Genomic DNA, 27430 nt, shown 5'->3' on the forward strand with positions numbered 1-27430 from the left:
CTGAGTTAACACCAAGGGAAGCTGAAATCAAGACCTCTGCATACTCCAAACAGGCCACATGAATCTTCAGCAAAACCAGTTAGCTGATATAGTGAAAATCCCAGGCTATTCTCAGTTTAAATTTCCTGTTACCTCCCTTATGAACTTGGGTGGGCTGATGAGGAGCAGTAAAACCTCTGTCTGGCATGGATGAGGGTGTGAATTTTGCAGAAGGCAGGGCTGCTGGACAGTTCTGGTTCACATTAAGGTGAGTGTTTAAATACAGCAGTGAGAAGCACTGGAACGCGCCATCAGCTCCCATTAGCTGTGCTCATGTTCCACCATCACATCATCAGAGCAATGCTTCTGACAGCTCCCTCCGGGCAGGCTCTGTGGTGCTAAAGGCAACCTGCAGTTTGGAATGTGATGAAGGGGGTTGTCAGTGAGAATATCTCACTGGCCAGCCTTTACTTCTGGTTTTTCCTGGTGGCATAAGAGTGCACTGGGAAAAGCCAAGCCAGCCCAGGGCGCGCAGACCACAAAGGGGTAACGGGGCTTGCGGCTGCTCAGCTGCACTTCCCTTTGGCTGGAAAATCCCTGTCTTCAGTGGTGTCCCCTTGCTTCCAGCAGATCAGGTCACCTCCATCGAAGTGGGTGGAAATGAAACCCAAATCACCCTCTACTCACTCCATCCCAACAAAGTGTACAAAGTTCGGATCGCAGCCAGCACCAGTGTGGGATATGGGGCTCCTTCCGAGTGGACCCAGCATCGAACTCCTGACAGAGACAACCAGACACATGGTAGGAGGCTGGGGACTGCCTGCGATTTGGGGCAGGGTGTGGGGAGCTTGAGGTGTTTTCAGAGATACTCACTTTCCTTTGGTTTTGGTCAGAGCAAAGTGCACACCTTTACCTTGCTGCTCAGCAGTCCCTGGTACATCTCACTGCTTGCCTGGTCAGTTGGGCTTTGCTCCCTCCATGTGCAGCTATGAACGTTCTTAAAAAAGAAAGAAACAGAACCCCAGATCCCAAGGTTATGATATTTGTGAGTGAATAGACAATTCTGCCAAACAGAGCTGAGCCCATGCCACACTCCAGCAGTGATTAAAGATGGTGATATCTTAGAATACTATGAGAAACCCCCATAATGGCTTTATGACGTTGTTTCTTGTATCACCCAGCTGGGAAAGTCAGTGGTAGAGTGTGACTGTCTCCTCTGCACTGTCAGAGATTGGAGACATCCCACTCAGGACAGCCTTTTCCTCCCACTCTTCCCTCACTACTGAGGAAGGGAGGATTCAGTAGAAGAGGGAAATGGAGACAAGTGGCTCAATGTTTTTCTCTTGTCTTTTTCTTCTTCCAGTTCCCTTTGCCCCGACAGAATTAAAAGTCCGAGCAAAGATGGAGTCTCTCCTGATAACGTGGCAGCCCCCAGCCAACCATGCCCAGATATCTGGCTACAAGCTCTACTACAGAGAGGTGGGCCCAGAGGAGTCCAGTGATGAGAGCCCTTTGGATGGTGCTGAAGATGAGAGCTGGGACGTGGGACCCATAAAACTAAAGAAGAAAGTGAAGCAGTACGAGCTGACTCGACTAGGTTAGCTGGCTGAATCTTCCTAGCACTTGCTGCGGAAAGCCTGGGCCTGTCACTTGCACTTGTAGATCCTGGAATGCTCCCAAGAGGCTCAGTTGTTTGCTTGGCTGGAGATACATTGGACCAGGACCATCTGAGGTTTTTTAAGAGTGTCCAAAATGCTTTCTGGAGTGGGGCTCTTGAGGCTTGTGTTGAGCAGAGTTTAAAGCTCAGAAATTTTGGATGCCAGTTTAGCAGGGATTTTAATCAAGGGTTACCAATATACTTACTATATGCTAATAAGTGCTTCTTAATTAATTAGTTTTTATTGTGTCACTGTAAAGAGTGCCTGGATTGAAATCTCCAATCAGGACAATGATCTCTCCTTCCCTGCCTGTTTCTAAGGAGCTCCATAATTGCATGCTGTTTGAAAATTCTCTGTATTAAAATGCAGAGATGGAATAATTTAAAGCATGCTAATTTTAGGCCAGCATTCTCCTCCACCTCCTACTAGGGGAAAAGGGATGAAGAGTGAGTGTCCATAATTGGAGAACATCTCAACAGCAGTGAGACCTGCCTGCCTGGCTCACTGTGCTTGGCATTTCCCATAAGGGGTTATGTTCCTAACATCTGGTTGTATTAATTAATTGATTTGCCCATTGATACAGGATGGAGAGAGAAAAGAGTCATGGCAGATGCATCTTTGAAAGAGGATTCTGCACCCTAGAATTCTTCCATCCCCCACTTTAATGCTTCATCCCTGTTACTGCCCAGTGAGTGGAGACTGTAGAGCACGCGTGTGTGTCGGGCTGGTTCATCTTACACTTGTAGCATATATATTATGCACAGTGTAAAGGTCAGTCTGCAGCACCTGGAAGGACTGTTTGTGCCATCTCTGAGTGGCTTCCCAGCTCTGTCACAGCCATCTTGCCACTGAGAGTGTCAACAGTGATGAGTTTCTCTGAAGAATTTAGGTCTGTAATTATTGCGCAGAGGAAACCACATGTGAACATCATCATGCGCTGCTCCAACCACTGGCAAGTCAGTCGGTGAAGGGGCTCAGAGTGGGCTGAATTGGTTCCAAATGCTCTGGCACGATGATGCTGAGAAGGCTGCTTGTTCTTCTGTAATTACTTCCTTAAATTTGGGCATCCGTCAAGCCCTAATGGTTTCCGTATGATTTGGCGGCTGTGCATCGGCTATCGCTGTGTCAGGAGTGCAGGCTCAGGTTTCTCCCAGCCCAGGATGTTCCCTTGTGCAATTGAATGATGTGCTCAGTAAGGGAAGGCTCAGGAATCTGGCTGTGCTGAGGAAAGCAGGGGGTCTGCACATGAAACGAGGAGTGGTTGGGTTTAGTTTTATGGCGCTGAACTGCCCTGTGCAGGTACTTAGGGTTGCATCTTCTAGGCAGAGCAGGTAGTGGTCTCAGGAAGGGCTGGCAGCCCTAATGTGGTCTGGGCTGATGGGGAATTAGCTAGGATTTCCCAGCCCATGGATGTCTGCCTCGAAAGCACAGCACTGGAAACCTCTCCTAAGATCCCTCTGTAAAAACAAAGAAAATACCCAACATTGTCTCTTGGGATTATCTTCAACAGTCATCAAGTCCAACTGCCTGAGTATCTCAGTGCTGACCAAAAGTTAAAATAAATTCTGTCCAAATGTCTTGTAAACACTGACAGGCTTGGGGCATTGATGACCTCTCTAGGAAGCCTGTTGCAGTGTTTGATTTCCTGATTTTGCCTTTGGTAATGACTCAGCTCTCTCCATTTGAATTGTCTGAAATAGAAGACTTCTCTCCCATCTCGTGCTAATCTCTGGAGCAAACTGTGTCTCCTCAGAGTGGCGTCACTAATGGTACCTTGCATCTTACCTGAGAGGTGGGCAGCTGGTCAAAGGCACACAGAAGATCCAGCAATTTCATGAGTCCACAAAATCAAAAGAATGCTGTCTTGGATCATCAGGAGGTCTTTTCCCTGAGAAATTCTTGGTGATTTCCATCTATGTTCTAGCATTTACTCTCTGTAGTGGTGTGCAACTACCAGGGCCATAATTTATGTGAAAAATAAATGGCAGGGATCTGATCCTGCCTTCCACATTCCCATGAAGGAAGGTTGCATTCCTCTGGAAGTAACTCTCTGGAAATCAGGGTATTTTCCCACTTAAAGGAGAGTATGGTTTATGGCACCAGGCCAATATGAACACCTTGAAATGCTGAGTGAAGCAACATATTTAGCATATTGGATATATTATGCAGCCATCCAGATTAGTGATTTGAAATGATCTGGACTAGATTATTCTGCTTATATTTAATGTATGATGGAATGCAGTGAAATACATCTGTTTTCCTGCTGCCTACCAGCTTCTTGACAGCTTGATAGAGTTTTATGTCTGCCTGTTCTAAGAGCTTGAACATCTGGGCCTGTGTATAAAAATTGAAGGCAATCCTCTGACTGGGAAATCCAAAATACCCCTATTTTCAGCATGTGAGGTGCTTGATCTTGCAGTCGAGCTCCCCTGGTTTCACATGTAAGCTGCTGCTGAATTGATCCTGCCCAGGGATGGAGACAGAGGACTTGTCCTTTCCTTCACTCCATTCTCCAACAGGAGGTGCCCACAGCTGCATCACATCTGTGAGCTTTTCCTCATCATTTTGGATCACACTGTCCACGATGTGCTCATGTCACAGTGAAGCACAGCCCAGGAGTCAGGCTGAAGAAGAGTGTGGTGCTGGGAAGAGGTGGGCTGGGGGATTGTTTGTTCCACTGAGCCCGTGTTCCCAGCCCTTTGGAGGTTGAGTGCCCTTTGGTCTTATCCCCATTGTGTGGGTTTGAAATATTTTTCTGTGGCTGGAGAGTGTGGAAATGCAGATATGGCTGTCTTGGAGGCAGACAAAACTCTGTTTGCTTTTGGGATTCTTTGGGGGAGAAAAATGTGGCTGAACTGTTTTTATATTCTGAGCGTGAGTGTGTGTTGTGGAGCAGAGAAAGCCTTTGGTAATTGGTACCGTCAGCCTCTGGGAGTGTAATCAGGGCAGTAATAATAAAATTGGCATCAATAAGAAAGGTTTCATTCTGCTTACGTTGTCTGGCAAAGAGAGCAGTAATCTATGAGGGCAGGGAATGAAGAGGCATGTCCCAAATTAACAAACTTCATCAATGTGCTGCAGCCAAGGCAACAAAAGGCAGTGTGAACTGCTCTGGCTGAGCTCCTGAAGGGGTTGGCTGCTGCATGGAGTGTCTTCTTTGAGAATTTTATATCTCCCAAGTTGTTTCTTTGATTAAACATCTCCATTAAAAAAAACCTCAGATGCTACGGCAGCAGAGCATTTCAGCTGATGAAAGGCTGGAGGAAAGAGGGAACTGGATTTTGGACTAGGGCAGAACTGCTTGGAGACAGAGCACCTTGTCCTGCAGCTCAGTTTGAGATTCCCCACAGTGCAAGGCTCTCAGATGGGAAGAGTGTGTAATGAGGACCGTCAGGTTTTTGTTGTGGGTTTTCTGTGCAGTGTTGCTTTTCAAATTGCAAACAGGGAAGCTCTAGTGTGGAGGCAAAATAGACACCATACAACAAAGGCTGCCAGTGACTTAACAGGGCATTTGAGGACTTGCTGGAAGGAAGATCCTCACAGCAGTGAATAAATCAGAAAGGACTTCAGCAATAGGAGGTACATTTTGGGGGAGGAGAGAATTCCTCACTCTTTAGGAATAAACAGTGCAGTGCAGTCACTTCTGTGGTGGAGAGAGGAGTCAGCATGTGTAGGTTTCTGTAGTAGTTTGCAAGGGAGGAACATCTAGAAATCATGAGTAGATGTGCTACAGGCCAGGACACTGGTTAACACTTGAGGGCTGGGGCAAGTCCATTTCCTGCTGATAATTTCTGTCAAAAGTGAGGGGAGAGCCAATGAGCATCTGTGCTGATATATACACCCTCTGTGACACAGTGTTTGTGTGTGGGAAGCTTTTAAGGGGAAGGGGATCTCCCTGCTGTAGTTTAGGTATTAGGCGATATTTATTTAGGTATAAGGTAATAAAAATATATTTATTATGTTCAACCCACTTTCTCGGATGGTGAGAAAAGCTGGTGGGATCAAAGAAAATATGTCTCACTGGGAGGGCTGGTGAGAAAAATCACGCAAGGCAAACCTTGATTAATTTTTCCAGCTCCTGGGAAACTGTATGAGGTGAAGCTGGTGGCATTCAATAAGCACGAAGATGGTTATGCAGCAGTTTGGAAGGGCAAGACAGAAAAGGCTCCTGCGACAGCAGCAGGTAAGAAATGCCCTTCAGTTGTCTGTCTCTTCTGCTTGGCATGTGGCTTCAGAGGAAGAGTAGAGGGATTACAGAAGATGAACTTCACAAAGGACAATACCAAAATAGGGAAGGTCATTACATAAGGGAACTTTCTTTGACAGTCATTGCAAAATGCATTGGAGGAATTGAGAAGGAGAGAAAAGAGCATAATATCCCATTTCAATTAGGGTTGACAATTAGGGTTCTTCTACTGGTTGTGAGTGGCGTTACTGTCATGTCATCTCCAAATCTCTTTTTGTGCTGCACTTCAGATCCCCCTGTGCAGAAAGGGCCTCCACTGCCTCCAGTCCAAGTCTATGCAGAGTCCAACAGCTCAACTTCCATCTGGCTGCGGTGGAAGAAACCTGACTTCACAACAGTCAAAATTGTCAACTACACCGTGCGCTTCAGCCCGTGGGGCCTGAAAAACGCCTCTCTTGTGACATATTACACCAGGTAAAGAGGGGTGCCAAGGGTTCATCTGCCACGTGTTGTTCATGTCAGGAATGAATACGGGGCAGGAGGAGACTTCATGGAATTTTCAGAACTTAGCAAAATCCTGGGTGCTTCATGTGCCGGGCATATCTGTCATGGTCACAGATAATGTTCAGAACTGCTGAAATGTGGCAGTGGGACTTGGCTGGGACTTGCATACCAAGGAATCGTTTACTGATCTGTCTTTTTTGCTGTGATTGGACCTTACACACTTGTTTCCCAACAACATGGCCAGGTGCAATTATGCATTCATGATTTGTGAGATGGTCCTCACAAGTTTTGTCCTCACAAATTGCTAGAGTTTAAGCAGTTCTAATCATTTGGGGATGTATTTTACATCTGAATATTTGTGCCCATTTTTAGCCTATAACCAGGCTGTTTTCAACTTTCTCTGCAAATACATCAGAAATGGTCCTGGAGACTGGGAACTGTTTTACTCTGTCCTTGAGAGCTGACTGTTCTTGCATTCACATGGCTGAGGGAGATGGATCTTTAGGTGAAAACTCAAATACTGTCAGAGTTAGGATAATTTCTTAGAGTGCTCTTTGTGAGGTGTCAAGGAGACACGGGAGAACCCTCAGGTGTTCATGGCCTCATGCTGTGTCCTGTCTCTGCAGCTCGGATGAAGACATTCTCATTAGTGGGCTGAAGCCCTACACCAGGTATGAGTTTGCTGTGCAGTCCAACGGGGTTGGCATTGACGGCCCCTTCGGCAGCGTTGTGGAGCGTTTCACACTGCCCGACCGTGAGTATCTATGGCAACCAAATCCTCATTTCTCCTGGCTTTCCTTGAGTCTCTTATCAGATCCCTCCTAATGTGCCCCAAAGAGATGTGATCTCAGACCCCCTCTAAGCTCTGACGGCCTTGAGTACATGCTGGGAGGCATTCTGGGGGCAAAGGCTCTGCTCCTCTTCCTGCTGCTCAGGATGGGTCTTTGTTTCTGCCAGGCCCTTCCACTCCTCCCTCTGACCTGCGGCTGCACCCACTCAACCCCTACGCTGTCCAGGTGCACTGGTGCCCACCTGTGGAGCCCAATGGCATCATTGTGGAGTATCTCATCCTGTACAACGCCAACAACACGCAGCCTGATGACATGTGGACCTTGCTGACACGAGAAGGTGAGCCTCCTGCAGGTACTGTGACACCCCCCAGTCCTCCTGCCTCCTTCCCAGCCTCTGGAGCCCTGGTTGCTCAGTCTTGCTGCCCTGATTTTTGTGCGCAGATAAAATTTCAAGAGCTCACTTTGAGCACAGACAGATATTCAAGAACTCATGCTGCCAGTTTTCTTGGAGTATATGCTGAACCTGGTCATACTGGAAAGTCCAAGGACATGGCTACTGAGAGATGTGAAATCATGCATGTCTGGGGCTGAAATAGCCATTATCATCCAGGAAATATCCCACAGATACAGGCTGGCAGCTAGTAATTCCTAGAAAATCATGTGCCAGCAGCATCCCATGTAGTCTGTATTGTCAACCCTATAAGGTGCAAGTTCATTATTACTGAAGAGGTGTACGAAATGTACAAAAATGTCACAAAATCCCTCACTTCTGAGGATCCAGCAATTCCACAGCTGCTTTGCCGCAGCCTCTGAATACTCTTGAAACAGCACATTTTAAACCTCTTTTGATTTGCTTTTGGTCAGGAAACATCTTCAGCACTGAAGTGCATGGCCTGGAAAGTGATACCAGATACTTCTTCAAGATGGGAGCAAAGACAGTGGTGGGATCTGGTCCGTATTCCAACGTTAAGGATGTGCACACCCTCCGGGAGAAGCTGTCTGGTAGGAATACCCAGGGGCAGGAAGGGAATTGCATTGCTGGAGATTGTGATTTGTCAGCAGTGACATTTCTGTCTGCCAAGCACTTGCCTGGTGTCACTGGGTAGGATGCAAGATAGGATTCTCTGCGGGGCAGTGCAGAGGATTGCAGCAGAACCCTCAGATGTGCAGCTCCAGAACCCATCCCACAGCCAAACTTCATCTCTCTTCCCCATTCTGGTTTCTCTGGAAGGGCATGTGCAACCTGCATCTTGCTGTAGTATGACATTAATGAATGTGTGCAGATGCCAGTTTGCTTTAAGTTGCTCTGAATTGTCACTGCCAAGGAATCTTACTGTTTCATGTGTATAGAATCAGAACCATAGAACAGTTGGATTAGAAGGACCTTCTAAACCTATTGGTTTTAGTACAGCTGGTGCTTCTCTGAACATGAGACACTTTGTACCTTCTTCCTGCTAGCAGCTGAAATGACGTGGCTGTCCTTCCTTCTTCCCCTAGATGTCCTGGATATCCACTCTGTGACAGGGATCATCGTGGGGGTGTGCCTGGGGCTGCTCTGCATTCTCTTCTGCATGTGCGCCAGCTTCCGCAACAGCAAGCACAGGTGGGTGTCAGGAGTGTCACCTCACCTGTGCAGCAGTAAAGGAGGCTGCTGGGGAAGGAGACAAAACCAGTGAGCTGCATCCCCTGTTCAGCTGGGCTGCTTGGCATGCAGTGTAGAACACAGTTAATGGACAGCTTGAATCTGTGGATGGATAAGGAGCATATTTAGTATAATCATTTCATTGATTTATTTTCTCAGTAGTTTCTCTTCAATTTGCATTCTTAGACTAGTAGGTGGGTTTTTTTCAGAGAAAGAAAAAGCCCCAAGAAAATGGAAGAAAAAGTTTTTTACCTGCATCTGTTAGTGTGGGTAGTATTTTGCTTCTGAGGTTGGACAGCTCTAAGGATGTTTGGAAATGGTTTGTTAACTTCCAGCTGGAAAAATGCTGAAAGACTTTTCAATGAGTGACAGGCTGGTTTAAGGAAGATTGGATGCAGCCCAAAGCCCCCTGCTATCCCAGGGGTCTGAATTCAGCCACAAGCATTTAGAAAGACCACGAGCAGAAAACAGCTTTGAGCTCACAGCAGATCTCAGGACTTGAAACAAGCAGCTTCTGAAGTTTCATCCTAATGAACTTTCCTCTCTGGTTGCATCTCTGACCTGTAAAGCAGAGGTGACAGGAGTGACAGAGCTCCCTGTGGTTCAGGGTTGGTGAGCACCTGCTCATGCTGGGACTCGTGTCTCCTGCCCTTGGGATCTGCTGGCAAAGGGACAGCTCTTCATCCCACACTGGGATTTGTCTGAGCTTTGGCATTAACCAAGGTGGTGCAGAGATGCATCTGCAGTGAAAGCTGTTACAGTGGGATGTGTATAAAGAATACTCCCAGAAGCAGCAGGGCAGGGCTTGGGCCTAGTCACTTCCACAAAGATCAGCTGAGATGTCAACTCTTGTTTGTTTTCCCTCAGGGAAGCCCTGCCAGGTCTGGATTCCCAGGCTGCTGGCAACCACACGTATTACCACCGGAGCAGGCAAGGAGTGGCCTCTCCTAGTGCCACCTTGGACTCACATGAGCTCGAGTCCCTCATGTCCCCACTCCCAGAGGATGCGCCCGTGCCCCTGGGGGACATCACAGAGCTGACAGAAGTGCACAGCCTCATCCCCACAAGCCTTCCTGAGGACATCTTCCATGGGAAGAGGAAGGTAAGGACCCATGCATGTGGTGACTGGGCTCCCACCCTTGGCAAGAGCCTTTGTTTGGTGCATGTCAGGCTGGTATCCTGTCCTGGCTCTGCAGTGCTGGCAGTCTTGGCAGTCTTGGTGTTGGGCAGTCACACGTTTCCCCTCTCTGTAAAACTTGACTAGCTCAGCCTTGGCTTTTGGATCTAATTTGGGATCCCTGTGCCATCTACCATCCCTTTTCACCTCCTGGGACAGTGACCCCTCATCCTGAGAAGCTGCTGCCAAGCTTGATGCTGCACAAAGCTGTGCTATTCCTGTTGCTGTGACATGTGGATGGTGTGAGGAAGTGTGATGGCTAGAGCAGACATGTGGTCTTCCAGGATTCTCTTTTGATTGGAGTAAAAGGAGCTCCCTCCATAAATAGGGTGTTCGCTGCAATACTTGTGAAGATAAACAAGAGTTGAAATTGTGGAATTTTTGTGAACCTTATTTTTTGAAGTAGTCTCACCCTGTTTGGTTTGCCTGACACAACATTGTCTTTCATTCCTCCCTGCCCATTTCCTCTTTCAAGCTTGCCTGAAACATTTCATTCCATTAGGGAACCTTTAATTGGCCTAATTTAGTTAATCTGTTTATGTCTCTCTTTGTAGCCCTGGGAGAGCATGTAAAGTAATTAGGAGGTTCAGTAAAACAAATGCATTGTGAGCGCGTGGGATTTCATGTTTGCATCAACGATGCTCATATGTCACTGGAGGGAAGGTGAGTTCAGGTACCTGACTGACCATGAGCCCTGTCTGTGCTGCCAGAGACAGTGCAGGTGTGATCTTTTGGAAACACAAAGTCTTCTGCTGCCTTTAGTAGCCCCATGAGCTGAAGCCGTGCCTGTGGCCATCCCTGCATGCTGTGTCAGATCAGCACTCAGCTGAAGGAGAGGCTGTTTGTTTGCAGCCAAGCCACATCTATGGATTTTGGTGGAATGTAGCTGCCTGTCTGGATCCAAGCCGAAGAGTGTGAGGAATTTCCTACAGCTCTTTCGGTTAAATAAGGAACAAATGTTTTCAGTGATGAGGACTTACCCCTGAGAACAGGTCAGGGTGGGGGGAAGTTCCCTTCTTTGTGAGGCCTTTCTGGGGGCAGCATATCCAGATCTTTCTTCCAGCACAGCAATCCTGCCTGTGAGAGCTTACACCAGGATTTGAATATGTGCAGAGCAGGGGCTGGAGAGGGCAGTGCCAAGGCATGGCCACTTGGGACTCAGCCTGAGAGCTTGGGGCCATCAGAGTGGGCAGTGCCCAGCAGCAGAGGTGTGGTCACAGACCAGACCTTTGGGGAGACAGACAATTCTGGCTGTAGGGTCTCTGTAATTGGGTGGGGAAAGGCCACTGAGAGATAAATATACTGAGGATTTTTTTTGATGGATGTGGATAGGAAAGCAAGGGTCACTGGGAAGCAGCCACCCCGAGAGCAGCGTTGTCACCCGTGGTGACCAGGAGGGTGACCTGGCAGGTGAAGGAGATGGAGTGGTGGCCGGAAGCAACAGGCTGTTGTTGCTGGGAGTGGGCACTGGAGGGAGATGTGCTCCCACGCAGGAGACCCTGCTCCCTGCACTGCCCCGTTCTGCTGGAAGTGCCACCTGAGTACCATTGCTTCCTTTCTGTACTCTGATGTGTATAATCAAGCGTGAAAACAATATGGTCTTTATGCTGCAGCAGCCCAGAGGCCTCATGTCTGTATGATGATGTGGTGTTACCTGGCTGGGCAGTCAGGGAGTTGGGCAGGTCTCAGGTATGTGGCTGGAGTGGTACACACATGTCTGGCGCCCACAGTGGATGTAAATCAAGTCAGGAGCAGTTGTGAGTGTGTGCATCTCCCTGCTTGTACACAAAATGCCACTAGCCGAGGCTCTGGAGTGGGTGTGGGTGTCCTGTGTGCTGCAAATAGCTTCCCTCAGCATCCATTGAAGCTGGAAGCCCCCAGGGACCCTGCCTGGAACAGAGTGTTGTGGGAGCTTTGCACCCTGCAGTGACCAGCTGCCTTTGTTGCCTTCTCTTTTCTTCTCTCATGCTGTGTGAAGTTGGGGCTGTGAAAACCCATGGCAAGGAATGCAAGAGAGCCACAGGAAAGAGAAAATCATTGTGGAAGGAAATTCCTGTCCAGCCTGGCAAGGGGAGGCTCCCCAGGGTGTTCTAGGTTGGATACTGTGACTTGCAGTCCTATTCACTAAAGAGAAGGAGTGAGAAATGTCTCAAGGATCTCTTTTGTTTAGCAGCATATCAGTCACCACAGAGCTGGGGATGTTGGCTGGGGCAGACCTTTGGGCTAAGGCTGCTGCCACTGCAGGGCAGGTTTGTGTAGCTGTGACCTCCAGTTGTCTGCTTGTCCCTCTGTCCTCAGGTTACGCTCCTGAAACCTGGTTTGTGTTGGCTGGTTGGCGCTTGCATTGGCTGCTCTGTGCCTGCAGGCTGTTTCCATGCTGACTCATTACTTACCATTCCATGGATTATTCTTTATTGTTTTTTTATTCTTCTGGCAGCCTGAGGTTCCAGTGGAGAGTGGAGGCTCCACGTTAGGGAGTGTGCAGACACAAAGAAGGGACTGTCCCCATGCCATATGAAGTCAGAAGTGAGTGAATGTCATTTTGCAGGTGCGGGGACTGGAGAGCAGACTGAGAGCAGGAAGTCTTAAAAAACCCTGAGATTGGAACTGATTCCTGCAAAGAATTGTGGGCAATGGTTATGATATGTTCCCTTGGTCATTTTCAGGTCAAGATCATCAGTTCCTTCAAACATAGGGTTTTGATTGCTCTTGAGCTGTTGGACATAGTGCTGGAGGTGCAGGACAGTGCAAGTGGAAGGTGGGACAGTCCCAGAGGAACCTCCTGGACCCTCTGTCCCTGCCTGCAGAACAGCAAGGTGCTACTGCAGCCAAGGTGTCAGCATGGGATCCCTCTGGATGGTCACAGCTCCATTAGGCAGCAGGACACTTGGCCATTCAGTGGTCTATTTTCCTTCCTTCATGTGTGTTTCCAGTGGTCACACACAAGGATTTCTAAATACACTGACAAGTGATTTTCCTCTCTTACTCTTTTCTGTTGCAAGCAACCCCCAGACTGATGCCCTCACTAGCCCCGTTATAGATGACACTGTTGTGCAAGGGCTGTGGTGACGCTGCTCTGTCTCCTCTGACAGATGGACTGAGGATGATAAAATGGCTCTGCTCCAGACATCTCTGTCACTGCTGCTTATGGGCCAAGCAATTTAAAGGGTGGGGGAGAATGTTAAAAAGCATCTGCTTTCCATGGAAGACTTCAGCTTTTCATTGAATGAAGCCAAACCCAAGCATTTTGGCTTGGAAATGTTTGCTGTTATGCTTCTTGGGAGCTGGAGCCTTCCTTGCTGCCCTATTCCTTCCCTGTGGGCCTCCTTCCCCCAGGACTGTGTTTCCCACAAAGCATCCCTGTGACTCGGAGAGCAGAAGCTGTAACGCATCAGGGAACTTGGATCTACCCGGGTTGTTTGTCACTTCGTGTTGAAATTTTTCTGCGTGGAAAAGAAGTTGCAGTGTTTTCTGAGAAGCCTCAGATGGAGCTGTGCCCCTGGTGACAGCGAGCAGAGACTCCTTTATCTGCTGGGGAGAGGTCTGTGTTGTGTTGCATCCCAGCTGCAGGCAGGGACGTTGCTGTTTGCGTGACACGGAGCTTTCCCACTCCCACCCGCTGCTGTTCAGCAGCAAATCCTTTCTCTCTGCTGCAACACTCCCAAAAGCTGGGCACATCTGAAATGTCCCCAGCCTCATTTTGCACAGGACTTCAAGCTACTATAAATAACCATCCTCAAAAAACAGGGAAGGTTTCAAGTTGAACTTTTGCTATGTGTTCATTCTCAGCTCATATATTTGCATGAAATCATGACTTGTCACTGAGAAGGTAACACAATCTAGGCACGTTTTTACCAGTTGGAGTTGCTATAAAAAGGCTAAAATGAAAAGACTTGTTTGCTTTGATAAGGATTTGGCTGTAATGGAAATGTCTTTTATTGGAAGATGTTTTTATTAGTTTTTGTTCTTGTGTTTGCAGTGAACTGACAAAGGGATTTTTCCCTCTTTAAATTAGTGTTAGACTGACACTCCTTGCTCCTTGCCTTCATTACTCTGTTATAAAAACCAAGAGAACATTTCCTTCCTTCAGCCACTCACTAGCTCCCCTCAAATAAAACAAAATAGTATCATTTATTACACAAAAAAATGCTACTTAAAAAAGCAGTGAAGCTTTCCGGCACACAAGATTTCTTCAGGTCTGTGATGAAAACAGTCCTAGAGACTAAGCCCCAAGAGGGATTTGGTTTTTACTTTTTTTTCCCCCCTCTCAAACATAATGTGCTCGAACAACATGTGGGACACAGGCCATGTTGTGTGGCTGATGGTTTTTTCTGTTTGTTGAAAGTTGCAAACTGGTACAAAACAAGTTTGTTCTTCGTTGCAGCCAATTTCAGCCAGAGCTGAACAGGCTGTTCCCAGAGTCATCAAAACCTATGTAAACATGGCAGATTGACATTTCCGCTAACAGATGGTCCATGGGGGATTGCAGTAGAGCTGCCTGTTTCTTTCCACGTTTTTTGGTATTCACAAGATGCCTGCAAGAAGGTTTTCGAGTTTGCTCTGTGTGTGTGTCTGCGTATGATGCTCAGATCTCTCTGACGGCAAATATGCATGCAGGCAGCTCTAACAGGACACACATTTGGTGCATGTGTGCAGATTTGTGTAGGTTCAGCGCTGAAATTTCCAGGCACTATTTGCTCAGTAACGTATGTTCCTTGGAAGAGGCACAGAAGCCATCAGTCAGGGATGGAGCTGCAGAAAGCCTTTCAGATGGCAGCAGAAACAAATTGAACACGCTCCTTGAGCACTCGCATGTGGAGATATTCTGTATTGTGAGCTCTCTGTGATCGCTTGGTTGATTTCTCGCTATTAAAGCATAGTTTAATGATTGTCCACTTAGAAACAGAGCAATTAGGGAAGGCTTTTGGCTCAGAATATATTGTTGAGGATAGCAGAGAGAGAAATGGAAAAGACACTGCCTCAAGCATCCACATCTAAATTAGCAAATGTTTGATAGCCATGGCGCTGAGCTTGGACATCACTGTTCTGCAGGGTGTTGGCATATCAGTGAGGCCTTTCACTATTTGTTTGCTAAAAATTTGCTCCTGAGGCAGCAGCAAAGCTCCTGTGACTTGAGGGTGGTGCTAGGATGTAACATGGCTCTGCCTCTCACAAGGTGTTGAGCCATTTGGGTGCCTGGGTGAGGGTGGGCAGAGGGCTCAGGAGCAGCTCTGACTGCCCTTCAGCACATACACGAGTGCTTTAGTGTCCTTCTGCCAGCCCTGGCAGCACGAGGTAGCATTTGCTTCTCACTAAATAGCTGACTTAGGAATGCCTGGCTCACATACAACATCTGGTCATGTATTTCTACCTAATTTTCAGCCAGATGGACTGAGGCACAAGGAGGTCAAATGACTCACCCAAGGTCATGCTGATGTCAGAAATCTCCTCGCTGTCTCGGCTGGACTCGCTCTACATTGGTGGTTGTTGGAATAGATTTGGCCTAAGGAGCAGCCACATAGGCAGAGCAGAAACCTGGGCTTCTTCTGCTGGCCATAAACAATAGGTGGTCAGTGGGTTTGAATAGGTCAGCAGTGTATTTTCACCCAACACAGCCATTGTGCTCACACCACCATTCTGTGTGCATGTGTGCACACCCTGTCATCAGGTCAGGATTTTCTCACCTTCATCCCTGCATCAGCCTCTCTTCTACCCCCACAACTTGTAATATCTGTGGAACAAGGCCAGAGATAATGGGCCTGTGTGGTCCTTAAATCTGAGTGAGTGTGTGTGCGTGCATGTATGTGAGTACTAGGAAGGCTCAGCTCAGGTACATGCAGGACAGCCCAATAAAATCAAAACCTGGAAAGAAAATACTTTTCTGCCTGTGAACTAATAGTCTGAGCTGTTAAATAACTTCAGCTCTTAAAGACACACATTTCCTATACACAGAGGTGTGCATTCAACAGTTTATTGCAAGGGGAAGCTGAAAGAACCCAGAACAAATTGCGTTCAGCCCATATAATTTAATTAGATCTACAAACAAGGTAACACTGGTTGCCCAGGGGATTTAAAGCTGAGCTAAGAATTGCTTGGTGGTCTGTAGCAAAAACAAAAACAAAAAAAAATTTAAAAAATAAGGCCCCCAATTTTGTGCCTCTGTGTTGATGAGGAATGGCAGAGTGTTTTCCTGAGTCGTGGCTTGGAGCAAGAGCTCTTGTCTGTGCTGCAGAGCAAGTGGTTTAGCAGAATCTCCAGCTCTTACTGGAGCACACAGGGCAGTGCTCACAGGTGAGGGTTCTTCTCCATGCTGCAGAGCATCGCTTGTGCCAAAGCAAAGACTGGGGTCATTCAGCTCCAGATTTCCTCATCCTTGTCTTTTCCCAGGTCTGGGGCATTTTTCAGGAGGCTTGTTCTTCTCTGGGCTGTTACAGCTTTGCAGGGAGCTAATTCCAGTGGACCTCTAAATGATGTCTGTGCTGGGGTGTACCTGTTGGCCTCATAATTTCAGAATCAGTGGAAAGCCCCTTATGGAACGAGTTGTGAACCATCTGACACCTTTTATCCCTGTGCTCTGCATCGTCCCATGAACAGGAATAAATCCAGTTCTAAGGCAGCAACTGTGCAACTGCAGAGCGTTTTTATTTTGATGCCATCAGAAGTGTCCTCCACATTTACGGTATTTTCCCAACTTGCACTTTGCTTTTTCAAGCTGCTTCTCATTTCAGGTGTATGAGGATAAGAATCCATGTCTGCAATAACTGCATCTTTTCTCCTCCCACTTTTCTCCTGCAGTCTTCATGGAATAAATCAGCCAACCAGGCCTGGACAAACAGCATCACCAGATACGGGGACACCATCACCAAAGAGCCTCTCTCTGCTGTCAATGGGTCGCTGAAGCTCCCTTCCAGTGCAGGGCAGAAGCTTCTCTTACAAGCCCTGGTTTATGATGCTGTTATGGTGGGTGTCTTTGGTGCTTTGTTGACTTGCGGGTTTTCCATTTATGTTCTCCATCTCCCTTTCTCCTTTTTTTAGCCCCTTTTTGTGGGCTTGTATTTCTGGTGCTGGTCAGGTGGAGTCAGAAGCTCAGTTGTCAGCAGGGTCCTGGCATTCCTGGTTCCTGAGGACCTGGAATGAGGCACCAGCAGTCTGCTTGGAGTCTTTGCTGTGGCTGTGCAGCAATCAGCCTGAGTGAGTTGGGAGCTGCAGTGCTCAGCACAGCCATTAAGATCTACAGCGTGCTTGCCTGACAGAGGGATTGCATTTTTGGCTGTAAAAGGAGTCAAAGATCAAGGGTTGATTTAAACTCCCTTCTCCAGATAGGGCAGAGCAATTTTCACTGCACTCGTGTTGTTTATGTGGGTGCACAGACTGGGAGGAAATCCTATTTCTGATATTGCATTATTGGAATAAATATGCACTCCTGTGTTTGGGAGATGTAAAAGGATTGCAGTGTTTTAGCAAAGCAAGCTGACACCTGACTCTGTACCAGAAGATTTCTTTGGTTATTCTTTTTAAAAGTTCATTTTCCACCCCCAGCAAACACTTCTAAGTAACCTACCTGTTTCCTTCCTAGATGGTGGTGTGAAAATCAATTATACACAGGATGTAATTAACATTGTGGATAGAGTTAAGACAATGTTTTACAGCCCAATTACAGGGCACCATTTACAGCACAGCTTACCCATCAGAGTTTGTCAACAAAAGAGAAAAGTGTTAAAATATGTAAATGATGCTCAAAGTTGGCTTCAGCAGAAAGCGCAAATTACACGTGGGTATCGCTTCCATACTCTGAATTGTCTTCTTGCTGCTACATCACACTCAGCCCAGAATCTGAGCGTTGATTGCCTAGAGAGCTCTTTGTGAGCTTCCACAATAATTTGTCTGTTAAATTATTGAGTGATAATCTCACAAAATGACCTGCTTGTCAGCTAGATTTGTGGAGATCTGTAGCCTGAGCTCCACTAAAGCACTGCAGAACAGAACTTACTGTTTTCTTTCTGAATTAAAGTGCTTGAATTTACACAGACTTTTGTAGGCTGTGACCAGGGCTTTAATGAACACACACTTTGTGATATGTAGCCAAAATTAAATGAGGAAAGTGAAGGAAGCCCCAGTAGCTATCTCAGAAGCCAGTTTCCTACAGTGCTGCCCACTCACCCTCTAGAAATCTGGCCCTTAATATGGAAACAGACTGGTGAGATTTGAAAATTGTGGTCTTTGACAGAGGCTTGGAGCAATGGTTGCTTCAGCCTGCCAAGAAACTGTGAGCAAATCACTTCACTCCCTTGGGACCTGCTTTCTCAAATGTAAAATAGAAATAATGGTCCTGAGGTGATTTGAGTTGCTTCTTAAGACTTAAGCCCTGAGAAGTGTATCAAGATAATGCTTAATAGAGGCAAGTGTACATCCCATTGCACTCAGTGGGATTAAAAATAAATATTTTTCAATGCTTGGTTTGGTCACAGTCTCAATTATCTGAATTTCACTTACTTTACCTTTTTCTTTACCTTTTTTTTTTTTTAATCTCCCCCCTGTTTGATAACAGAATGAAGCAAAGAAAAGCCACCCACCAGCCAGCCTCCACCAAGTAGAAGCAGAGGTCATTGTCCACTCTGATTTTTCAGCCTCTGACAGAGACTACGACTCCCAGCTGCACACCCTGGAGAGTGAAGAGACAGAAATCGAGGACCAGGACCCTGAAGAGCTCCCCTTGGGAGAGCTGGCTCTTCCCATCTCTCCCAGTTCCCAGCAGGACACTGACAAAGTGTTGGTGGACTGCATGGACAATTTGGAGGCTCAGGCCCAGGCTGAGCTGCTCTGTACCAACTCAAAGACTGACCAGCCAGAGGCTGTTTGCATCCCTGGCCTCACCAATGGCTTCCACAGGCATGGAGAAAGTCTGGATTCGGTGGAGAGTGGAGATTCAGCCTCCATCCAGGAAGGCAGGGATGATGTGCAGCCAGTCAAGTGCCAGTTGCTTTCCACAATGCCTGAGGAGGCCCTGCCCTGTAGTAACTCTGGTTTAACCAGTCCATCCTCAGCATCTGAGAACATGACACGTGTCCACAATCACAAAGAGTGAACTGATCTGGTTTGAATCACAGCAGAGCTGAAGCACTTAAGAGGGCCTGTCCCTGTGAGCTGCTGCCTGCCCTTGGCTCGCTGAGCCCATCAGGAGCTGGGCAGGTGCAGCATCTCACCAGAGCAGGGCTTGGACCTGTCAGCTCTACAGAGGCCTTCGGGAAGCCAGGTGGGTTGGTAAGGGTCTGTCTTCTTCCCGCTGAAGCCAATGAGGAACTGGGTGTTGATGGGAGCAGGACTGCGCCGTCTGCCGAAGTCTGACACAGAATCATGATGGAACAGAGCCTTCTGTGCTAAACTGGGGCTGTCACTTCACCACAGCCCTCGAGGCGACTGGCAAGACGTCATTTAATGCTAGGAAGTGGCAGAGTGCACCGAGCAGTCCTTCTCAACTGCCTCTTCCCCGGGCAGTGCCTGGGCACTACCGACTGCCTGGCAGCGTCGGGATGGATTCTGGCACAGCAGTCCCGGGAGGGGTGGGAGCCCCGGAAACAAAGGCAGTGAGCTGTAAGCACCAGCCTTTTCTGCCCTCCCGTGGTTAGAAGGATTACCAGGCTCTCTGTGTGCGCTACTGCAGTAACTACTACTAGCAGGCTGATGTAGTGGCCTTTTATTACACACTCTACGAGTGCCTCTAACAACTTGTACTATATAGAACCTTCTGCAGCGTCTGGGTCGTTTCACCAACCTGGGCTTTGTTTTATGTAGGTTCTTGTACCTAATATTTTAGGTACACATCTGTCCCTTTTAATGTACAACATGTATTTTTATTTCCTTGGAACATCTTTATATTATTTAATTTTATAAAGTGGAATAGTGTGTGGTATAGAGTAGCATTTTTACTACTTCTCTCTTTCTTTATTTTTTTCCTCCCTAACAACACAACTACCTCATGCCTGTTGGAGAAAAAAAAAAGCAGTAGATCTACTCATTTGCTAGAGTCCATTATAGGTTTTAACTTATTCTTATACTGCCTTTTTCTAAAGAATATGTTTGCACTGGTTGTTGACTCTTCTTTAACACATAGTGCTGCAGATCTGATGTCTCTCTTGCTTTGTTTCTTTGACACCTTCCCTACAGCCAGAGGGTTGGGTTGTGTCTCTCTGTAAAACTGTGTTTTGCAGCAGCAGCTGCCAAAGGAGACTGCTTTAGCTGGTGGGATGCAAAAGTAATTTGTGATACTGGTGGCATGTATTTATTTTCTCTTTTTTTGGGAGCCCATGTAGAGACATCTCAGATGGTTTTGATTTCCAGAGAGCAGCGCTCAGCCTTCTGTAAGCAGTGGACTTGCTGAAAGCTTTGGATGAACAAGTGAAATTTTCCAGTCACTTCTGATAGTTCTGGCCAAAGTGCTTTTGGGTGGATTTTTTTTTTTTGAGAGCAGAGCACCACCAGAGCTTTAAAATGAAAATGAAATCTTTGGTCTCATACCAGTCAGTCTGGCTTGAAAATCATCCAGTTTTTCTTCCTGCTGATGCTGTTTGCTTACTCCTGGCATGTCTCTCAACCTGGCCCTGCTGGGGGTGGACTTTTCTCTAGGTTTTTTAGCATGTCCCTGTCCTGCTTCAGGCTTGCAGGGTTTGACTGTGAATGCTGCAGATTGGACCAGCTCCTCAGAGGTAACAAGGATCAGTAATTCTGTTCATGGGTGTTGGGTAAATGTTCTGCCTTCCTGGAGGATTCAGACATCTCACCTTTGTTTAAAAAGTGAAAGAAAAGATGCCCACCTTCCTCTTTTCTGACTAAAACTCTTCCCATGCTGTATTGGGAAACCGTAAGCCTACTTGAGGTCCTGTAAAACACTTCAGATTTTGTTTTTCATGGTGACTACTGGGTGGAGATACCACTGCTTGCAGCATGGAGAACCTTACTTCACCAGCACCCTGCGTCCCTTTGAGCTCCAGCTCTTCAGCAGAGGAGAACCTTCAAGTCTCCATGTGCCCTGTTGGGAAGGATATTGGAGCTTCTACCTCTCCCCAGCTCGCAGCATCTCCTCCCAGTATGACCCCACTGTTCTGGTAAACAGCTGTATTTCCAGTCATTGTGCTTGCTCTGTTGCTCCAGCTGCTGCTTGATGTCTTGAGGAGTCTTGGAAAGTCTGTTTCATGCTCTGAATAGCCATGACTCTGGAATGCTGTGGACAGAAACTGGAAATCAGTGCCAGCGAGCAGGCGAAGGCAGGAGTTGGTGAGTGCATGCTACTGGAGCGAGGAGCTAGAAAGGCAAGGAAACATAACTGGGCAGAGAAGTGTGTAAATAACCTCCAGAACCCACTGCCACAAGACTTTGAAACTCATGACTTAGCAGGGTCACAGATAAGGCAGTGGAGTGTTATTGCAGGCAGTAAGGGCAGTTCACAGTTCTCTGGGAGCAGGTGCAATTGCAGAGGTACAAACCTTGCAGCTGGGCAATGTTGGGCACTCGCTGCAGAGAGTGGGGGGACATTGTGCAGGTGGCCCTCAGGTCCCTTTTAGTTCAATGAAGAGTCCTTGCCCTTCCTCAGTGACAACAGGTCCTGCACAAGCCACATTGCCACTGCTGGTATGCAGAAAAGGGCACTTCTTCAGAAGGCTCGCTCCAAGGGAACCCCTGGCCACTTCCTTTCACCTCCCAAACCAAGTCACTGCCCTCAGGCATGGCAGTTTGCTGATGGAGCACTCCTGCTGAGCCTCCTGCCTGTCAGAGGGCTGTGCCACAAGGAGTTGGGCCAGCAGCAGGTATGACCAGGGCACCAGAGTTCTCCTTCTGGCCTTGTGTCTGCACGTGGGGCAGGTCATGAACCTTGGAGCCAAGAGGTCACCACTGACCAGCAGCACCAAAGCTGTCCCTGGATGAATGCATGTCCACACAGAGTGGTGGGGCTCCTTGTCCAACTCAGCTGTGCCCCAGGTCTCCCCTGCCCTGAATGTGCAGGGACCCTTCAGTCTCAGCTTGAAGTGAATCAAAGAAGACACATAATACACATTTGATGTGTAAAGCTGAAACAACCAGTGCATATATTTTTTTAATCATGAAAATAAGTAGCTTTCTTGCAGATTTCTCACAGGCACACAAACTGTTGATACCTTTAATTACCCATCATGCTTAATATCTGTTCCTGCACACCAGGCTTCTTTCTCCCTTTTCCTCCTTTCAGTAACACTAAAGATTATTGCTGTTCAACCTTTTTGCTGGTGTATATTGTTTTACATTGTTAAAATGTCAGGTTTGTCTCACTGGCATAATTTTGTAGTATTAATGTTACTGTTTGGCTACACAACTGTATATTCCCCATGCTGCTGTGAGAGTCACAATTCTCATCCTTTTATTTCTTTTCATTTCTTGTTACATGAAACATGTGACATGGATAAAAACCTCTATCAGCTTTTTCTTAAATTTGATTTCTTACTTAACAGGCAGCAAAGTTCTGGTTTAAATAGTTCAAATGAGGTAATTTCTAACGTAGAGTTTGAGAATTTTTTCACATTACTAGCTAACAATCAGCCCATGAAATACACTGTGTAAGCAAACAACCATTTTACTAGAGCACTGTATATGGGTTTGATCTCTTTAGTAATAGGTGTTTTGAAAGAATCATTGTGTCTTTTCTAATCAATACTTTTGTTAGAAAAGAAGTGTTTAGCCAGCAGAAATCTACCATCTACTTCTGTTACTGTATTCCCTTGCTTGTATTTTCAAGTTAAATTTCATTTTCTGCACAGTGCATAAGAATGTGTAACCAGAACTTGATCTTGTTTGAAGGTTGTGTCTGTGTTTGGTTCCATGCTGTACTTTATTATAACTTTCTTTCTTCAGAGACTGTTCTTACTCCACAAATACTCTTTAGTGTTCAAGTGTAAGAAGACATTGTCCTTATATTCCTTAACTAATGAGTTATTAATAAAATGTTTTAAAAAAAGAGTGGGATTTGTCTCACGGTTCAGTGTGTTACAGCTGTTCCAGTCTGTACCTCGCTGGCAGAAGCAGTGGTGGGAGCAGAATGCAGGATTCATGCTCACACCAGTTCATTACTAGAGCTCATCACTGTGAAGGCTGGGAATGTGAGATGATAGTGGGTACCTAGTTCCTTAGGGATTCTTCTGGAATTTCAGATATGAACAGTTTGGATTCATTAGGCATTTCTGGATGCTTTCTCATTTCTCAGTTTTGAACTGATTCCTATTAGGAAAAATATTTGTCCAGTTTCATACTGCATCTTGCTGGGGAATTTTTTAATGGGAAAAATAAGGAGGGGCATCTAGCAAATGAGTGGTGAGACTTCTCTCAAATGGCACACTGGGCTGAGCACCTGGTGGCTTGTGTCCAGTGAGATTGGCAAGAGGATACCTGCCAGTGCCCAAAGACATGCTATTAACCTCCTGTGCATCTCCCTTTCTTCCTGGGATGCATTCCCTACTTCAGTAGATAGTTTCCATTATTACTTTATGCTGCCACGACTACAGAGCCATAAAATCTCATTTTATCTGCATTACAGAGGTAATAAATCTGCACTTAGCACAGTGTTCTCTGATAGTGGTTAAAGGGAACTCTGTCAGAGTGTGTAACTGTGATGACGCTTTCTCCTAATGATAGGTAAGCCCACCAATGAGCAAGGAAGGGCCTTGGAGGGGGTGATGGGTGATTGCAAATCACTCTTCCAGCTCCCAGTTTACAGAATAAGACACTGGTTGGAGGCTGCAAAGAGGAGACACAGTGGGATGGAATGAGTGACAGAGATGGACGGACACAGCAGTTACAGGAGAGAAGTGAAGAGCAAAATGTCTGGTTGCATTTCTTTCTCTTCCCGACCTTTTATCACCCCAATACGCTGTGTGAGGATGTAGCTGGAAATACTACTACAGTGGGCTTGGGTTTCTCGTGGTCTCAGGTAATTGTGTGTTACAATTTCCTGGTGCAGTGCATTGCCTAGCTCAGTGCTCCGGGACAGGCACAGCACGAGGCGATGGGCTGCATGATGTGGTGGCCAGGGTTGCTCCACAGATCCTCAACAGGCACACAGAAAACAGCTTCTGCTGGGGAAAATAGCTGCCAGAAGCAGGTCCCGGGGTTGTCCCACCACTGCTGGCATGGCTCTGGGCTCAGTGCCTCAAAGTAGTGCCACAGTTTTGGCTTCCACTCTCTGTTGCTCACTGACCTCAAAGCAGATGCTAAAACCCCACATGTATGTACATAAGGGAAAAGCTCCCAGGCTGTTAGCAGGCAGGGTAACCACAATTACACATAGAATAATAAATGAAGTGAATTCAGACAAGTTAATCTCCCACTTCATCCGCTGAAACTGCTAACGGTGTCTTGGGGACCTCAGTTTGCAGTTAATTGGTGTAAATCAGGAGCACGATTGGAGCTGATGGAAGTTTGCTGTGCAAGGAGTGAGGGGTGAGTGATGCCCTCTGAGGGCAGCTCTCCTGAAGGATAACCTTGTGGAGAGGGAGGGCAGATGGACAGACAGATCCTGGGCCCCTCAGCAGCAAGGAGGATGGAGGGATGGACCATCGACTGCTCTGCAGGAAAGGGTTTGGAGCCTCAGTTTGGGCTGGACAGCGTCACTCCTGTAACCCTGCTGCTTTTCCAAAGGCTCCGATTTCTGCTCGCAGTGTGATAAGCAAATTCCTGCCTCCAGCACAAAGCAACTTTTCTAAGCCCTCATGCTTACAGAGCATAGAAAAATATGAGTGCTCTAAATTCCTGCTCTTAGGTGGCTCCAAGAACCCCAAACCTGCTGTTGTCCTAAAAGATCTCATGGCTTTTCACACAAGTCCTATTGTTTGGCAGCAGTGGACGTACTTGTGATTTCTGAATGTGCCACCAGTGCTGTCACCAGTGCCACTTGCAAGATGCTGGGTTGAACTTGGTTATATCCTAAACATGTACCTACCTCCCCCAGCCCCTGGGTCCTGCCAGGGCACTCAGCAGCAAAAACACCCAAAATCTGTGGTTCACAGGGAAAACAGCCCTGTAAAGCACATAGTGCTTAATTTCTCTTGGAATTATTAATTCCCGCAATCCACCCCCAGTGATAGCAGCCACGAGCCCATGATGGCTTCAAGTATTACAGAAACGCTGATGGGGCCCCATGGCAGGAGCCAGGGAGTCGGAGCAAGAGCACGGCTGGTGCCAAAAGGTCAGGGACAACGCAGAAATTCAGATGTTACCAGGAGGCTGGCGGAGCCAGAGCAAATTCTTCCCCAGCTGAAAGCAACCTCGTACAGCTCAGCCCTCCGCTAAACGAAGGAAGCTTTAATGTGGAGCAGATGTAGTGACGTCTTCTTTCCTCGTTAGCCGACTTCAACACGCTTAGGGTGCACCATCCAGGGGAGCCTTGCATTGCTGCTCTTCACAAAGGGTTTTTCACCAGATTTCTAGGACTTGTTACAGGGTTTAGTAACCCAGTCCCGGTCTGGTTTTAGTCAGAAGAAATAAATTCGTTAGGATCGACTTTTATTTCAGATTTTTCTTTTTTTGCCAAGCCAACACCACAAAACACTGAACTGTCCTTACAGAGATGGCTTTTGCTGCTGACAGTAATGTTTGTGGAGAACACAGACCAAGGGACAGGGTAGAATCAGTTGGAAGGCACAAAATACTGCATGGGTGCTGGGGCTGAGAGCCGTGTAAGGACGAGCTATATTTATTTCATGCCAGAAGGGCAGACAAATGACCCTCCTGAGGCAGGATTTAGGTGCCGACTCACCCTTTAGGGGGTCCTTCCTCACCGGGACCTCTTCTAGGGTGAGAGGGCTGGTCCAACACCTGCATTACTGACTCGGCTAAGTCCCTTTAGGACAGCGTTAAAACCAGGAGCACCGAGGTGTGACAAGCCAAGCTCTTCTGCGCTCCCGAGGTTGCCCCAGTGAGGGAAGGCAGGTGAGGGGAAGCCCCGTGATGTGTCCTGTAAGCCCTGGAGCTCTGTGAGGGAAGCCCCGGGGAGTGAAACGTGAGGGGAGCTCTGTGAGGGCACTGCGGTTACAGGGATCCAGCGAGGGGAGACCCTTGAGGAGCTCTGCTGAGGGAGACACACGAGGGGAGACCTGTGACGGGAGACGACTGAAGGGGCTCCGGTGAGGGGAGACCTGAGGGGCTGCCCCAGGGACGGGAGACCGTGAGGGAGCAGGGGTGACAGGGCTGCGGTGTGGGAGAGCCCGGTGAGGTGGCACTGGTGAGAGGAGCCCTGTGAAGGGAGCCCCGTGAAGCGGCACCGGTGAGGGCAGACGCGTGAGAGGGTTCTGAAGAGAGGGTTTCTGTGAGGGGACAAACGTGAACAGGCTTTCGTGAGAGAGATACATGAGGGGGGAGATCTGTGAGGGTGGACCCGGGAGTGGGTTTTGAGAGGCGCTCTGTGATGGGAGCTCTGTGACGGGAGTTCCTGAGGGGGCTCCGGTGAAGGCACACTCCGGAGGGTCCCTGCACGCTCCCCGCGTGTCCCGGGAGTGGCTCCTCACGGAGCCGCCCCCCTGCCCCTCAGCCCGGCCGGCGCTGCCGGCGCCCCGGCGAATGCGCAAGATGGCGCAAGGCGCTGCCCGCCAGCCCCCCGCCCGCCGGCGGCCCCGCTCCCTCAGCGCCGCCCCCCGCCCGCCCGGCGCGGCGGCGTGTTCGCGCCGAGGGCAGCACCGCTGAGAGCCGCTTTCCCCCTTTTTTTCCCCTTTCCTTTTCCCCCCCCTGCTCCTGCCCGCCCCGCAGCTGGGGGTGGTTCTCGCCCGGCCGCCCTCCCTCCTCCCGTCCCCTCCCCTCCTTCCCTCCCTGCCGGCGGGCTGCTCCCTCCCCGTGGGGCGCAGGGAGGCGAGCCCGCCCGCCCGGGATGCCATGGCTCCGCCGGGCTCCGCGCTGCCCGCCTGCCTGCTGGGGCTGCTGCTGCTTGTCTGCCGCGGAGGTAAGAGCCGGGTCGGGCTAGGGGAGCGGGAGGGGAGGACACGGACCTGCTGCCGCCGCGCCCGGCACCGGCGCCGTTCCCCGCCGCCCTCGCCCCGCGGCCGCTCCGTCCGTCCGTCGGTCCCTCCAGCACTTCGCGTCCCCTCATCACCCCCGAGGTGGCCGGGGCACCGCTCGTCCCCGGCCCCCTTGTCCCTCCCCATCCTCGCCGCCGGTCCCGATCCCGGTCCCGGTTCCCCTCGCCCGTCCGCGGTCACTCGCAGCCCCGCGCTCAGCCCTTCCCCGTAGCTCCGGGCCGCCGCGGGGGCTGAGCAGAGCCCAACAGCTCCGCGTGTGTCCGCCGGTGCGGCGTGGGGTCCCCGCGGGTCAGCATCCCTCGGCGGGAATGGGGCGCATGCCTCCGGGAGGGCAGCGGGGGTCGTGGCTTGGGCTGTGGAGTCCCGCACCAGCCCATCCAGCGCCTTCATCCGCAGACATCCCGAAGTGCTCCCCGGGAGCTGTGCTTCCAGTTGGAAACCCCTTGTGCGAGGGGCTCTAGGGAGG

The 27430-nt window shown here is 48.6% G+C and overlaps 2 protein-coding genes across 3 annotated transcripts in view; both read left to right on the top strand.

The window, feature by feature from the left end:
* The window catches only part of IGDCC4 (immunoglobulin superfamily DCC subclass member 4), an 84273-nt gene extending 64426 nt beyond the window's left edge, over positions 1 to 19847 (top strand). Inside the window, exons 10-20 of one of the 2 annotated variants that reach the window (XM_085070287.1) lie at positions 607 to 780; positions 1343 to 1576; positions 5713 to 5820; positions 6114 to 6297; positions 6954 to 7081; positions 7285 to 7455; positions 7983 to 8120; positions 8616 to 8721; positions 9628 to 9862; positions 16733 to 16897; positions 18486 to 19847. In XM_085070287.1, the coding sequence (XP_084926413.1) occupies positions 607 to 780; positions 1343 to 1576; positions 5713 to 5820; positions 6114 to 6297; positions 6954 to 7081; positions 7285 to 7455; positions 7983 to 8120; positions 8616 to 8721; positions 9628 to 9862; positions 16733 to 16897; positions 18486 to 19022 (2180 nt within the window). In that variant the 3' untranslated portion in view covers positions 19023 to 19847. The remainder of the gene's footprint in view (positions 1 to 606; positions 781 to 1342; positions 1577 to 5712; positions 5821 to 6113; positions 6298 to 6953; positions 7082 to 7284; positions 7456 to 7982; positions 8121 to 8615; positions 8722 to 9627; positions 9863 to 16732; positions 16898 to 18485) is intronic. The other variant, XM_085070288.1, reaches the window with a different exon arrangement.
* A 6772-nt stretch (positions 19848 to 26619) lies between these two features.
* The window catches only part of IGDCC3 (immunoglobulin superfamily DCC subclass member 3), a 94263-nt gene continuing 93452 nt past the window's right edge, over positions 26620 to 27430 (top strand). The window contains exon 1 of the mRNA XM_085070293.1: positions 26620 to 26888. Coding sequence (XP_084926419.1) covers positions 26822 to 26888 — 67 coding nt within the window. The 5' untranslated portion in view covers positions 26620 to 26821. The remainder of the gene's footprint in view (positions 26889 to 27430) is intronic.

The sequence above is a fragment of the Lichenostomus cassidix genome, chromosome 10, assembly GCF_008360975.1.
Source record: "Lichenostomus cassidix isolate B80296 chromosome 10, HeHo_3.0, whole genome shotgun sequence".
NCBI lineage: Eukaryota > Metazoa > Chordata > Aves > Passeriformes > Meliphagidae > Lichenostomus > Lichenostomus cassidix.